Source organism: Mesoplodon mirus, assembly GCF_964341445.2.
Source record: "Mesoplodon mirus genome assembly, chromosome: 16".
NCBI classification, from domain to species: Eukaryota; Metazoa; Chordata; class Mammalia; order Artiodactyla; family Ziphiidae; genus Mesoplodon; species Mesoplodon mirus.
Window position 1 is genome coordinate 55,627,060 of NC_138992.1, and position 15,129 is coordinate 55,642,188.

At 44.1% G+C, this 15,129-nt stretch overlaps 1 protein-coding gene across 3 annotated transcripts in view; it reads left to right on the forward strand.

The window, feature by feature from the left end:
* LOC309791697 (tumor protein D52) overlaps nucleotides 1-15,129 on the forward strand; it is a 116,071-nt gene that overhangs the window by 57,071 nt on the left and 43,871 nt on the right. For 2 of the 3 annotated variants that reach the window (XM_082600720.1, XM_082600721.1), the window contains exon 1: nucleotides 14,107-14,260. The exons of the other annotated variant lie outside the window; for it this stretch is intronic. In XM_082600720.1, the coding sequence (XP_082456846.1) occupies nucleotides 14,122-14,260 (139 nt within the window). In that variant the 5' untranslated portion in view covers nucleotides 14,107-14,121. Of the gene's footprint in view, nucleotides 1-14,106; nucleotides 14,261-15,129 lie in introns of those variants that run through there. 3 annotated transcript variants of the gene reach the window in all.

The following is a 15,129-nucleotide window of genomic DNA, read 5'->3' on the forward strand; positions in this document are numbered from 1 at the left end:
GAGATTGTCTTTTCTCCATTGTATATCCTTGCCTCCTTTGTCATAGATTAGTTGACCATAGGTGCATGGGATTATCTGGGCTTTCTATCCTGTTCCATTGATCTATATTTCTGTTCTTGTGCCAGTACCATATTGTCTTGATTACTGTAGCTTAGTAGTATAGTCTGAAGTCAGGGAGTTTTGATTCCTCCAGCTCCGTTTTCTTCCCTCAAGACCGCTTTGACTATTCGGGGTCTTTTGTGTCTCCATACGAATTTTAAGATTTTTTTGTTCTAGTTCTGTAAAAAATGCTATTGGTAATTTGATACGGATTGCATTGAATCTGTAGATTGCTTTGGGTAGTATAGTCATTTTCACAATATTGATTCTTCCAATCCAAGAACATGGTATATCTCTCCATCTGTTTGTATCATCTTTCATTTCTTTTATCAGTGTCTTATAGTTTTCTGCATACAGGTCTTTTGTCTCCCTAGGTAGGTTTATTCCTAGGTATTTTATTCTTTTTATTGCAGTGGTAAATGGGAGTGTTTCCTTAATGTCTCTTTCAGAGTTTTCATCATTAGTGTATAGGAACGCAAGAGATTTCTGTGCATTAATTTGTATTCTAAAACTTTACCAAACTCATTGATTAGCCCTAGTAGTTTTCTGGTGGCATCTTTAGGATTCTCTATGTATAGTATCATGTCATCTGCAAACAGTGACAGTTTTACTTCTTCTTTTCCAATTTGTATTCCTTTTATTTCTTTTTCTTCTCTGATTGCTATGGCTAGGACTTCCAAAACTATGTTGAATAATAGTGGTGAGAGTGGACATCCTTGTCTTGTTCCTTATCTTAGAGGAAATGCTTCCAGTTTTTCACCATTGAGTATGTTTGCTGTGGGTTTGTCATATATGGCCTTTATTATGTTGAGGTAGGATCCCTCTATGCCCACTTTCTGGAGAGTTTTTATCATAAATGGGTATTGAATTTTGTCAAAAGCTTTTTCTGCATCTATTGAGATGATCATATGGTTTTTCTTCTTCAGTTTATTAATATAGTGTATCGCATTGATTGATTTGCATATATTGAAGAATCCTTGCATTCCTGGGATAAACCCTGCTTGATCATGGTGTATGATCCTTTTAATGTGCTGATGGATTCTGTTTGCTAGTATTTTGTTGAGGATTTTTGCATCTGTGTTCATCAGTGATACTGGTCTGTGGTTTTCTTTTTTTATGACATCTTTGTCTGGTTTTGGTGTCAGGGTGATGGTGGCCTTGTAGAATGAGTTTGGGAATGTTCCTCCTTCTGTATATTTTGGGAAAGTTTGAGAAGGATAGGTGTTAGCTCTTCTCTAAATGTTTGAAAGAATTTGCCTGTGAAGCCATCTGGTCCTGGGCTTTTGTTTGTTGGAAGATTTTTAAGCACAGTTTCAGTTTCAGTGCTTGTGCTTGGTCCGTTTATACTTTGTTTCTTCCTGGTTCAGTCTCGGAAGGTTGTGCATTTCTAAGAATTTGTCCATTTCTTCCAGGTTGTCCATTTTATTGGCATATAGTTGCTTGTAGTAATCTCTCATGATTCTTCATATGTCTGCAGTGTTGTTACTTCTCCTTTTTTCATTTCTAATTCTGTTGATTTGAGTCTTCTCCCTTTTTTTCTTGATGAGTCTGGTTAGTGGTATCAATTTTATCTTCTCAAAGAACCACCTTTTAGTTTTATTGATCTTTGCTATTGTTTCCTTCATTTATTTTCATTTATCTCTGCTCTGATCTTTATGATTTCTTTACTTCTGCTAACTTTGGGGGTTTTTTTGTTCTTCTGTCTCTAATTGCTTTAGGTGTAAGGTTAGCTTGTTTGAGATTTTTCTTAAGCCTCTTGCTCTTTAATATCTCCAAAAACATTTCTTAAAGGAAAGAAAAAAAAGCCTCTGGCCTGTTTATTGGACAGGAGCTCAATTTCAGTTATTTTGAGGGGGCAGAAGCGCACTCCACCCAAAATGTTCAAAGCTCCTGCCAAGTAGAATTTCTTTGCAAGTCAATAGGTCAAGTAACAGAGTTGGTTGGAACTCATTTATCACTTAAAGATTTGCATTTAGGTCTGAATAATTTGAATATATTCACTAGTTTGTGCATTTTTCTGGAGAAGGGGGTTCCAAGGGGGAAAGTTTTTTCTTAGAACACAGTGCCACAATAGACTTTTTTCCCCTTGGGTTAGAAAATAAAGGGAGAAAGTAATGGCATTCCCATAGGGAGTATTTCCTACAATTCTAACGTAGAATTTCTAATCTGAGGGCTGACATACTTTCAAAAGAAAGTCAGGATTATGCAGTGTAGGAATTGAAGCCTCCTCCTGAGCCAGGGATGTTGTCCTGAACTGCCTTCTTTATCTCATCCATCGCATACACTACAAAGGAACATACAGACCAACCAACCCCACCTCCTGTTCACTCACTTCTAGCCTCTCGTCCCTCCCCTGGCCTCCGCTCCCCTTTATCTGTCTTCTACCATTGCTCTGACTAAAATTTCTATGCAAGATCACCAGGACACCAAGTCCAGTGGCTTGTTTTTAAATCTCTGTAGCATTTGGTCCTGTCCACTTTCTCTCTTCCCACTATTCCTGTGGTATTGGTCACTGAAGTTTTCATCCATGTTTTTTGCCTCTTGAGAGCACTTGAGCCAGACTGCCCGAGTTTGAATCCTAGCTTCACCACTTGCTAGTTATGTGTCTGGGGCAAGTTATTTAACTTTTGGGTGCTTCAGTTTTCTCATCTATAAAATGGGGGTAGTGAAAAAACCTACCCCACAGGGTTGGTGTAATGTGCATAGGAGAATGTCTGGTACATAGTAAGGGCTCCTTAGGGGTGAGTTATCATTATTGTCATTGTCTGCATCACCACCACCACCACCACCATCACCATCACCATCATCACCATCACCATGATCATCACCATCACCACCATCATCACCACTGCCACCACGACCACCATCATCACCACCACCACCATCATCATCACCATCACTACCACCACCACCACTGCCACCACCATCACAACCACCACCACCACCACCATCATTACCATCATCACCACCATCACCACCACCACCATCACCACCACCACCATCACCACCATCATCGCCACTGCTACCATCACCACCACCACCATCACCACCATCATCACCATCACTACCACCACCACCACCACCACCATCACCACCACCACCACCACTACCACCACAACCACCACTGCCACCACCACCACCACCACCATCACCACCACAACCACCACTGCCACCACCATCATCACCATCACCACCACCACCACCACTGCCACCATCATCATCATCATCACCATCACCATGATCATCACCATCACCACCATCATCACCACCATCACTACCACCACCATCACCATCACAACCACCACCACCACCACCACCACCACCATCACCACCATCATCGCCACTGCTACCACCATCATCACCACCACCACCACCACCACCATCATCACCATCACTACCACCACCACCATCATCATGATCATGATCATCACCATCACCATCATCATCACCATCACCACCATCATCACCACCGCCACCATGACCACCATCATCACCATCACCACCACCACCACCACCACCACCATCATCACCATCACTACCACCACCACCATCATCATGATCATGATCATCACCATCACCATCATCATCACCATCACCACCATCATCACCACCGCCACCATGACCACCATCATCACCATCACCACCACCACCACCACCACCATCATCATCACCATCACTACCACCACCACCACTGCCACCACCATCATCACCATCACCACCACCACCATCACCATCACTACCACCACCACCACCATCATTACCATCACAACCACCACCACCACCACCATCATCACCATTGTCACCACCATCACCACTACCATAATCACCATCAGCACCATCATCATCATCATCATCAAAGGGCAGTTCTTGCTCTTTGCAGGCTCCTTGGCCTGCTTCCTACTTGCAGGTGTTCACTTCCTTTTTTCTTTCTTCCTTTCATAGGACCTGTCTTCTCTTTGGGCTTTTCCTTGACAGTCTTGGGGTTTCCCACATTGATATCTTTGGCCCTAACCTTTTCCTGAGCCCCAGAGTTTAATTTCTAACCACTGGCTGGCCATTTACATTCAGAATTTTCTGAGCATTTTAAACCCAACCTGCCCAAATGGAATCCACTTTCTGGTCCTTCAAAGTCTCCTCTCTTCCTCCTTCCACCACTCCTCTTCCCTCCTTTCATCTTCATTGATGCCATCACAGACTTCCACAGCTCCTGCTGGGGAATCACAGGTAGAGCTTGGTCTTTATTTCCCCCACACCCCAGTCATCCAGTTGGGCTCCAGGGTCTGTTGAAGCTCCCTCCGTGGTGTCTTGCAATATGTCTTTGCCTTTCTCTCTCCACTATTGCTCCCTGGACCACACTCTTTGTATTAGTTTGCTCTGGCTGCCATTGGGTGGCTTAAACAATAGAAGTTTATTTTCTTACAGTTCTAGAGGCTGGAAGTCCAAAATCAAGGTGCCAACAGGGTTGGTTTCTGGTGAGGACTCTCTCCTGGGCTTGTGGACAGCCACCTTCTCAAAGGCCTCACAGGGCCTTTCCTCTGTGCATGTGCTTCCCTGGTGTCTTGTCTTTTCTTATAAGGACACCATTCCTATTGGATTAGGGCCCCACCCTATGACCTTATTTAACCTTAATTACCTCCTTAAAGCCCTGTATCCAAAATACAGTCACACTGGGGATTAGGGCTTCAACATATGAATTTTGTGGGGGACACAGTTCAGTCCATAACAGCCTTGGTGCTGCTGATGGTTTCACTGATCTCCTATCTCCCCTCTGTGATCCATGTTCATATGGAGGCAGGAACGATCTTTCTAAAACAGTGGTCCCCAACCTTTTTGGCACCAGGGACTGGTTTCATAGAACGCAGTTTTTCCACGGACAGGGTTGGGGGCAGGGAGGGTTCAGGCGGTAATGCTAGTAATGGGGGAGATGGTTCAGGAGGAAATGCGAGCGATGGGGAGCGGCAGATGAAGCTTTGCGCGCCCGCCCGCCGCTCACCTCCCGCTGTGTGGCCCAGTTCCTAACAGGCCACAGACCGGTACTAGTCCATGGCCTGGTGGTTGGGGACCCCTGTTCTAAAACACAGCTCTGACCACCTCCCTCCCACTTCTAATAGCTTGACACAGCTCCCCCTTGCTTAGATGCAGTGTGAGGATTCCTGCTATGAGGCTTTTGGGGTCTGTCCTTCAGTTCCTTACCCTTACTAATCTGGAAATTGGAGATAACTTTAGCAACCCCTTGTTGCCATAAGGATGACGTAAATGCTAACAAGTAGTTGTTATTTTGTTGTTATGAAAATCATGTTCGTGCTCCTCAGCCTGCTGTTCAAGGTCCTCCATCACTTTGTTACTCCGTGTGGTCCCCTGCCAGCAGCCTCCCCTGCCAGCAGCCTCCCCTCGTCTGGTGCTTGTTAGTGATGCAGATACTGCACTGTAATTAGATCCTCAGGTGATTGGTATGTGAGGTTCTGGTTCCTTACCTGCTTCTTAACTGCAGTCCAGCTTTCTCCTGGTGCAGAAAGGAGACAGGCCTTGGAGACAGACAACCTGGTTTCAAATCCCAGCTTTACGTGGGTGTGGATGTTTACAGACCCTGTCTCTGCTTTGTTTCCATCTGAAAAATGGGGACAGTCATAGCGCTTACCTCACAGGGGTTATTTGAGGATTAATCGAGAAATTGTGTAAATAATGGAGCCTCTACCCTTGTGATTTTAAATTGGATTTCATATTTGAAACTAAGTACCTTTTTGTGTGCTTGGTTCATGGTACTTTTTTAAAAATTGAGGTGTTGTTAATTTACAATGTTGTGTGGTTTCAGGTGTTCAGCAAAGTGATTTAGTTATACATGTACATATATTCTTTTTCAGATTCTTCTTCATTTTAGGTTATTATAAGATATTAAGTATAGTTCCCTGTGCTATACAGTAGGTCCTTGTTGTTTACCTATTTTATAGATAGTAGTGTGTATATGTTAATCCCAAACTCCTCATTTATCTCCCCTGACCATCTCCTTTGGTAACCATAAGTTTGTTTTCTGTGTTGTTTTGTTTTGGTTTTGAGTCAAAGTTTCCTTACGTGGCACTGGGGTGGGGCGCGAAATGACGGTGGTGTTTCTTAACCTCTCGGCCTCTGGTACTGTCGCATCCTGATCGTGGAAGAGGGTCCTGCTTCTTTTCCTCAGGAAGGATGTGACCAGCAAAGATGTGATGGTGAGACTCCTTTTCCCGCGGAGGGTCAATCAGTTGCTTCTTCAGGGCAAGGTGGAGAGAATCCTTTCAGGTCTCAGCAGTGGCCAGGAACCAGAAGGGGTCTATATGTCTATCCCTTTGTGACACTTCGCCCCATTGTGGCTGGGAGAGAGGGCCCGCTCCTTGCTGCTCCAGCTGCTTCAAGCCTACTTAACCCCATAAAGAGGAGCTCTTCTCAGTCAGTTTTAAAGAAACCTTTTCAAACTTACAGGAAGTTTGCAAGAATAAGAATACTGGGCTTCCCTGGTGGCGCAGTGGTTGGGAGTCCGCCTGGCGATGCAGGGGACGCGGGTTCGTGCCCCGGTCCGGGAAGATCCCACATGCTGCGGAGCGGCCGGGCCCGTGAACCATGGCCGCTGAGCCTGCGCGTCCGGAGCCTGTGCTCCGCGGCAGGAGAGGCCACAGCAGTGGGAGGCCCGCGTGCCGCAGAGAAAAAAAAAAGAATAAGAATACTAAGACAACAGCTCCATACTCTACCCAGATCATTCACCCACTTCTCACACTGTACCCCATCTGCTTTATCATTCTCACGTGCATAGTATTTTATTTTCTGAACCATTAGAGAGAAAGTTGCGTACATCATAGCACTTTGCCCCCAAATCCTTCCATTTGTACTTTCTAAGGAGAGGGATATTCTCTTACATAACCACAGTACATTTGTAACTTCAGTAAATTCAATATTGATAAAATATTTTTATCTCATCTGCCATTGTATTCCAGTTTTTTAAACTGACCCAATAATGTCCTTTATAGAAGTTCTTTTTTCTCTTTGGTTCAGGACCCAATCTAGGATTAGGTATCATTTCTAGTTGTTATGTCTTTTTAGTCTCCTTGAATGTGGATCATTTTCACAGCTTTTTATGACATCCAGATTTTTGAACAATGCAGCCTCTTCCTCTTTAAAAAAAAAAAGAACCTTTCTCATTTTGGATTTGTCTGATGTTTCCTCATAATCGGATTCAGGTTCTGCATTCTTAGCGTGAATACCTCATAAGTATTCAGGGTAGCACGTTTGAAGATTCATGTTCACCTGCCTCTCAAGTGATAGCAATGTTGATCATCCAGGAAAGGTAGTGTTCAGCTTCTCCCCCGTGTTACTGTATTTTCCATTCCAACACCTAATTAATCTGTGGGGAGGCCCCAAAAGACCATGTATATATCCCACTTATAAAACTTTCTTCCTGATTCTTGCCTGAGTCTTTATGGTGACGGTTGATGCAGTGTTTTTCTGTAAGAGACTTCCTTCTTCCTCCTTATTGATCTACTTATTGTTTGTATGGCATGTTCGTCTGGGTTCTTCAGAGAAATAGACCAATAGGATATCTATATCTATATCTATAGATCTGCATCCATATCTATAAATAAGAGATTTATTGTAAAGAATTGCCTCACAATTATGAAGGCAGAGAAGTCCCAAGCAGTCACAAGCTGGAAATCCAGGCAGGTTGATGATAATACAATAATTCCCCCTTATCTGTGGTTTCACTTTCTGTGGTTTCAGTTACCTGCAATTATAAAATGTTAAATGAAAAATTCCAGAAATAAACAATTCATACGTTTTAAATTGTTCACCGGTCTGAGTAGTGTGGTAAAAACTCGTGCTGTGGGCTTCCCTGGTGGCGCAGTGGTTGAGAGCCCGCCTGCCGATGCAGGGGATACGGGTTCGTGCCCCGGTCCGGGAAGATCCCACATGCCGTGGAACAGCTGGGCCCGTGAGCCATGGCCGCTGAGCCTGCGCGTCCGGAGCCTGTGCTCCGCAACAGGAGAGGCCACAACAGTGAGAAGCCCGCGTACCGCAAAAAAAAAAAAAAAAAAAAAAAAAAAAAAACAACTCGTGCTGTCTCACTCCTCCCCGCCTTTGACCTGGATCAGCCTTTTGTTCAGTGCATCCTGCCCGCTAGTCACTTGGTAGCCATCTCAGTTATCAGATTGACTGTCATGGTATCACAGAGCTTGTGTTCAAGTAACCCTTGTTTTACTTAATAAAGGCCCCAAAGCACAAGAGTAGTGATGCTGGCAACTCAGATATGCCAAAGAGAAGCCTTTAAGTGCTTCCTTTAAGTGAAAGGATGAAAGTTCTCGACTCATTAAGGAAAGAAAAATATTGTGTGCTGAGGATGACAAGATCTACGGTAAGAATGACTCTTCTGTCTGTGAAATTGCGAAGAAGGAAAAAGAAACTCACGCTAGGTTTGCTGTTGCATCTCAGACTGCGAAAGTTAACAGCCACAGTGCATGATAAGTCCTTAGTTAAGGTGGAAAAGGCATTAAATTTGTATAACAAGGCATTTTGAGAGAGAGACTACATTCACATAACTTTTTTTAGTATATTTTTATAATCATTCTATTATTAATTATTGTTAATCTCTTCCTGTGCCTAATTTATAAATTAAACTTTATCATAGGTATGTATGTATAGGAAAATTTCCCATGGTTGCTGCCCCCATTGGGGGTCTTGAAATGTATTCTTTACTAATAAGGGGGGCACTTCTCTACTTCTAGTTTGAGTCTGAAGGCCTGAGAATCGGGAAAGATGACGGTGTAAATTTCATTACAAGTCCAAGTCCACACACAGAAGACTGATATCTCAGCTCGAAGACAGTCAGGCAGAGAGAGTGACCCTTCTGTTCAAGCCTTCAACAAATCGGATGAAGCACATCCACTTTGGGGAGGGCAATCTGCTTTACTCAGTTTACCAATTAAAGTGTTAATCTTGTCCACAAACACCTTCACGGATGCAACTACAATAATGTTTAATCAAATATCTGGGTACCTCGTGATCCAGTCAAATTGACACATGCAATTAACCATCGGATATGGACTCTTGGACTCCTTTTTTTTTTTTTTTTTTTTTTTTTTTTGTGGTACGCGGGCCTCTCAGTGTTGTGGCCTCTCCCGTTGCGGAGCACAGGCTCCGGACGTGCAGGCTCAGCGGCCATGGCTCATGGGCCCAGCTGCTCCGCGGCATGTGGGATCTTCCCGGACCGGGGCACGAACCCGTGTCCCCCGCATCGGCAGGCAGACTCTCAACCACTGTGCCACCAGGGAAGCCCTGGACTCCTATTTTTAATGGTTTATAATCCACTGCTATCCTTAATTATGTTGGTGATCAAATTGTCCTGTATTTGGCCAGCTGGCTGCTGTGTCATTATGACACATCCACAGGATCTGATATCTGTGGCCTGGCACTCCTGTTGGGCAATTGCATCACCTGTCTGTGTGCCCTTCAAGCTCCCTCCAAGTCAATTTTTGTGTGTTATATAGCTTTTCCATAGACTATCTCTTGAACTCTTTCAAAATTAGGGAGACCCTGCCTAGACATATTTGAATGGTGTGTTAATGGGCAGGTAGAAACTTAATATTCTTTGTAGGCCTTAGTACTTAACTACGTTTCCATTTGCACTAACAGGAGTCATCCAGTGGGTTATTGCTCTGTGGTGTGTACTTTACTGGCTGGAATATTAACTTCTGAGCTGCCCATGGGTGCCCTCTGCTGGCACTGCAGTGCATGCACACTTTTCTGGGATTTCTCCTCTGCCCACTTTCTCTTTTGGCTGATTGGTCTCTCCAATTATCACACAATTATGGATCATGCAGTGCAAACAGTTTTGGAACCTGCTTTGTTTACTGATATCAAGAATATCTTTCCCTGTAAATATATACATTTCTACGTCATCATGTTCATGTCTGCATAGTTTTCTATTACATGAATGTTCTATTTAGCATTTAAATAATCCACTTTTAGGAAGCATTTGTATTGTTTATTTTTTCCATTTTATATAGCACTAAAGTGGATATTGCTTGTATACATACCATTCATATGTGACTTATTAAGTTGAACTTGATAAGTGGATAGGAATTTGACAGGTAAAAAAAAAGGGAAAAGAGACAAGTTCGAGAAAATTGCGTAGGCCAAGTTTAGGATGTATTCAAGCAATAGGAAAATCAGGTTTGGCTGAAACGTGGTGAGGTAATAGTGCGAGATGGTTGGAAAGCAGGTATTGTCGGATTCTTTCTATTGAACTGATAGACTCCAACTCCAGCCGTAAGTGAAGCAGAATCGAAATTTATCTGTTTAATAACTGGGCACCCCAGGGCAGCAGGATCTAGGGACTCAGATGCTCTTGCTCCATCCCTTTGCTGTCCCCGATTCTCCCTCTGTCCCGTCCTAATTTCTGCACTGGTTCTCTTGCCTGTTGGCATGGGGACAGAAAAAGGTCTCAACCCCCCCGAGCTGGACATCCAACAGTTCAGGTTATGGGAAGAGTCACTTTCTCCCATTACTCATTGAGTAAACGTCAGGGAAGGCCCGTAGTTGGTGCTTTTGGGGTCAAATGTCTACCCTTAGACTAGTCCCTGTGAGCACAGGGATGGGGTGTCTGCATGGGCCAGATCTGAAGCGCTAGCCCACGCCTGTGCCCAGGGGCAGAGGCGGGAACCATGGAAGACTCCCCCCCTGGGAACCCTGTGGAGAAGGTGAAGCGGTATTCTTCAAGGAAAAGAGGGTGCTAAAGAGACAAACAGGAGATGTCTGCCACACTGTGGGGCGCTGGTCTGTACTGGAACGCTTCAGGTAGGTCCGAGTCTGTGTGGTCGGTGACGAACGAAAAGAGGGAAAGGGTGAAAAAGGCATATTATGTGTACACGTTGGATGAAGAGCCCTTGGTGCTTCAGGATAGAGGAGGAATCCGTGGAGGTGACTCCTCTTGCCTGGACTGTGGCAGTAGACTCTGAGTCCCCGACTCTTTTTTTTTTTTTTTTAATAATTAATTAATTAATTTTTGGCTGCATTGGGTCTCCGTTGCTGCACATGGGATTCTCATCGTGGTGGCCTCTCCTGCCGCGGAGCACAGGCTCTAGGCGCACGAGCTCCAGCAGTTGTGGCCCACGGGCCCAGCTGCTCCGCGGCATGTGGGATCCTCCCGGTGAGTCCTCCCTCTTTTAGCCTCTTCCTGTCTACAGTGCATCCTATACACTGTTTCCAGAGTCATCTTTATAAAACATTTTATCCTGTTTCCCCCTGGCTCAAACACCTTCTGTGGCTTTTTTTGCACATTATATTAAGTATACAAGTTTGTCACTCAAGGTCTTTAATGGTCTGTCCGTAAGCTACACTTCCATTTTTTTTATATCTTACAGCTCCCTTCTACTTAGTATGTGAATCTTGAGCCTACTGAATTTTTTTGCCATTCCATTAACATATCCCATGCTTTTCCCACCTCTGGTTCGCTGTTCTTATTTTCCTCACGTGCTAGAATGTATTGAGTGCGATCTGACTGGAGAACTACAGCTGGTTCAAAGAGTCAGATTTTACATGACAGTCCTAAGGTTATACCTAAGCAAGTAGAGTAAAAATTTGAGACATCATTTAAATTCTGAATCCTCATGTTTATAAATAAGGCATGCAGTGTCTGCATAAGCTGTTATTTCCTCTCTTCACTCCACATGGATCAGAGCGAGAACAGCAGTCCAGAATGCAGCCCCTGCCCTGGAGGGGAGGCTGTCCAGGCCCAGAGGGACTGGCAGGTGGACACGTCACATCCTGCGTGCTGCTGGCGGAAGGGAGAGCTGGAGAAGGCAGGGCTTCCGAGAAGAGATGGTGTTTCTGCCTGAGTCTTGAAAGACGCATGAGCTTAGCAGGCAGAAAAAAGGCGGCCTTTCAGGCAGAGGGTGTAGCATGGGGGTCCACACCAAAGATCAAGGGCATGGGAATTTTGAGGGTTCTGAGGAGCTTGGAGGTGGCTGCGGCTTGCTCTGTTACCTGTGTCAGTGCTAATATCTTTTATCTTAGTTCCGGCTGCTGTAATAAATTACCACAGAATTGGGAGGCTTATAACAACAGACATTTGTTTCTCACAGTTCTGGAGGCTGGGAAGTTCCAGGTTGGTTGATTTGATCCTGGTGAGAGCCCTTTTCCTGTTGGCAGATGGCTGTCGTCTTGCGTCCTCATGTGGTGGAGAGAGAGCTCGAGTTAGCTCTCCTTCTTTTCTTGGGAAGACACTAATCCCATCAAGGGCCCAATCCTCTTGGTCTCACCTAAGTCTAATCATCTCCTAATACCATCATATTGGGGGTTAGGGATTCAACATATGCATTGTGAAGAGACACAGACAATCAGCCTGTAACACTTTCTAACACTTGTGGCTCAAGGAGGAAGCATGAGAATGGAGAAGTGTTTTTTTTCCACCAGTGATTTGGTGACCACATGTAGAGTGTTGAAAGGGTCAGGGGCCCCATTAACCACATCTAGTCCAAGAACGTAACTGTGATGCCTGCCCTATCTCGGTAAGAGATACTATGGATTTCAGGAAACCAGCCAACTCATTTTTTCCAATAATAAAAAAGAAAACCATTTATTCTATTTCTAAATATAGAATAAACAGCATTTATAGTTGCCCACATTTTGGTATCTCTTAGGAGAAAAACACAGATTGATTTTTTTTGTTGTTATTACAAGTAAACTTTTTAAAAACTTAGATAGACTTGCCGAAAATAGAGTACAACATGAGACTAACAGAAAAAAAAAATAGAAGATAACTCTTAAGATGAATATAGACTGTCTTGGTGCATACATATTTTATACACTAGCCACAGATTGCTTAAAATATTTTGTTTCATATTTGCTTCCAATCCAGGGACAGGATATTGAGTTCCCGTTTTATCAGGTGGATTTGAAAAGGTAGAACACGGCCTTTTTTGTTGTTAATGCAGTAACAGACCGTCTCCCGCCTACGGGAGGGGTTCCTTTTATTTTCACCTCTTTAATATGAGCTGAGCCACGTGGGTGAAAGCAGCAGGAACCGTAAATGCTGTCCACTCTGGCAAAGGCCAGGGTTAGCTCAGAAAGGGTCTGTAAAGAGGCTGGGAATTGGATCTGGTGACTTAGCAGTTTTGTTTGATAAGCCAACCAGGACGGTTGCTGTGCAGGGCGTGTTTGCACCCAGGCTATTGCCACCCCTGCAGGCCTGACCTTGGTTAACAAGGAAGGAGCAGGAGGACCTGGGCGCTTCACCTGCAGGGCTTTTCTTCTCTTGAAATGGAAACACCATCTTTGCAGAAGAGGCAAGGGAAGGGAAGGAAAAGAAAGGAGAGGAAGACAAGTCAGACTGACGTTTTTGTTACACTAAAGCCAGACGTTGCTTTAGATAAAGTCATCTTGGAAATGGAGCTTTATTTCTCTACCAAGCCACACACAGAAAGCTGGCCGCTTAACCAGGAAGCTTGGCTCTCAGGACTCCACTCTAATCCAGGGTGGAAAAAAAAGTAACCCCCAGATGGCATTTGCAGGAGATTACCGGCTGGTAATCCTTCCTTGTCCTAGAAGATTAAGTCTGCCCTGGTGTAGTTGTGGTCAGCTGAGTGAGTGATTTAAAAAAATAATAAATTGTAGTTTCTTGTCACTCTGCCAGTGTCTGACATTTGCTTGAACTGTTTGTACATCGGGGCCATGTTGCGGCACCAGGTCCTCCTTTGTTTACTGAAGAAAGCTCCAGAAAGCTCCGTTTCCTGTCCAGGTTGTTGGTTGTTGGCTGAAATGAACAGCAGGTGGTGACTAGAGCCTTTCCTCAGGTTGCTGGGGAGAAGTCATTTATTAAACAGCCCTCTTGTCCCAAGGGCGTGACGGCTGCACCTGGGCCAGGAAGCCAAGCTCTCAGAAACCTGGGCTTGATTTTTTTCACGAGGTTGCCCAGTGCAGTGATTCAAGGGAATACGGGCAGAGCAGCGCTCAACCGAGGACTAGCAGGCGGTGATCGAACTATGCGTTCTGCATTCATCTGGAATGGACAGTAGAGAGATGGATTTTTACGAGGACTACCAGTCCCCGTTTGATTTTAACACAGGAGTGAACAGAAACTATCTCTACTTGTCTCCTAGTGGAAATACATCCCCACCAGGATCACCTACTCTTCAGAATTGTGGTAACTACCAGTTTTCTAAAGTTAAGTTTGCTGTAATGAAACCTGTACACAACTTGGGATTTGCCAGGCCTTAAAATTCTTAGTGTAAAAAGGTACCGGGATATTGCTCTGTTGCCACTAGTTCGTAAAGCTGCTACAGATTCCAAGCAGAGAGCTAGATGGCTCATTAAATATTTAGAATATATGTTATATATTTAAATATATATAAATAAATGGGAACTTAGATTTTATTTTACTTATTTTTAAATTTTGTATTGGAGTGTAGTTGATTTACAATGTTGTGTTAGTTTCAGGTGTACAGCAGAGTGATTCAGTTATACATAAACATATATCTATTCTTTTTCGGATTCTTTTCCCATACAGGATATTACAGAATACTGAGTAGATTTTAAAGGTAGAACTATTTATATGGGCATTAGAGGTCTTCTGATCACCTTGAGTTCATTGAGCTGATAAATAACAAAAATGGGGGAATCCGAATGCTTCTGGTCACCTATGTAATTTATGAAGATCCCCCCTCCCCCCAATTTTGTCTTTGCGAAAATGAGGCTTCAGCATCTGAAGCACTGACTAAATTCAAGGTTCTGCTAAGGGAGGGCCTGGATTTTGTTCTGGAATACTGTGAGCAACATGCAGAAATATCCAGGTGAGAGATTTTAAGAGAAAAACTCAAAGCTGCTCTACCTTTGGAAGCAGTCATTGCTTCCCATGTGCTGCTATGAGATTGCTCTGCAGGCCCAGAGCCACCATCAAGGAAGGGCTTAGTTTATCGGTACCAGCAGCACAAAGCTGGAAGCAGCCTCAGCCATGTCCAGGCCAATCCCCTCATTTTACAGCTAACGCTTGGAGACGGTTAAACGACCTCTGTG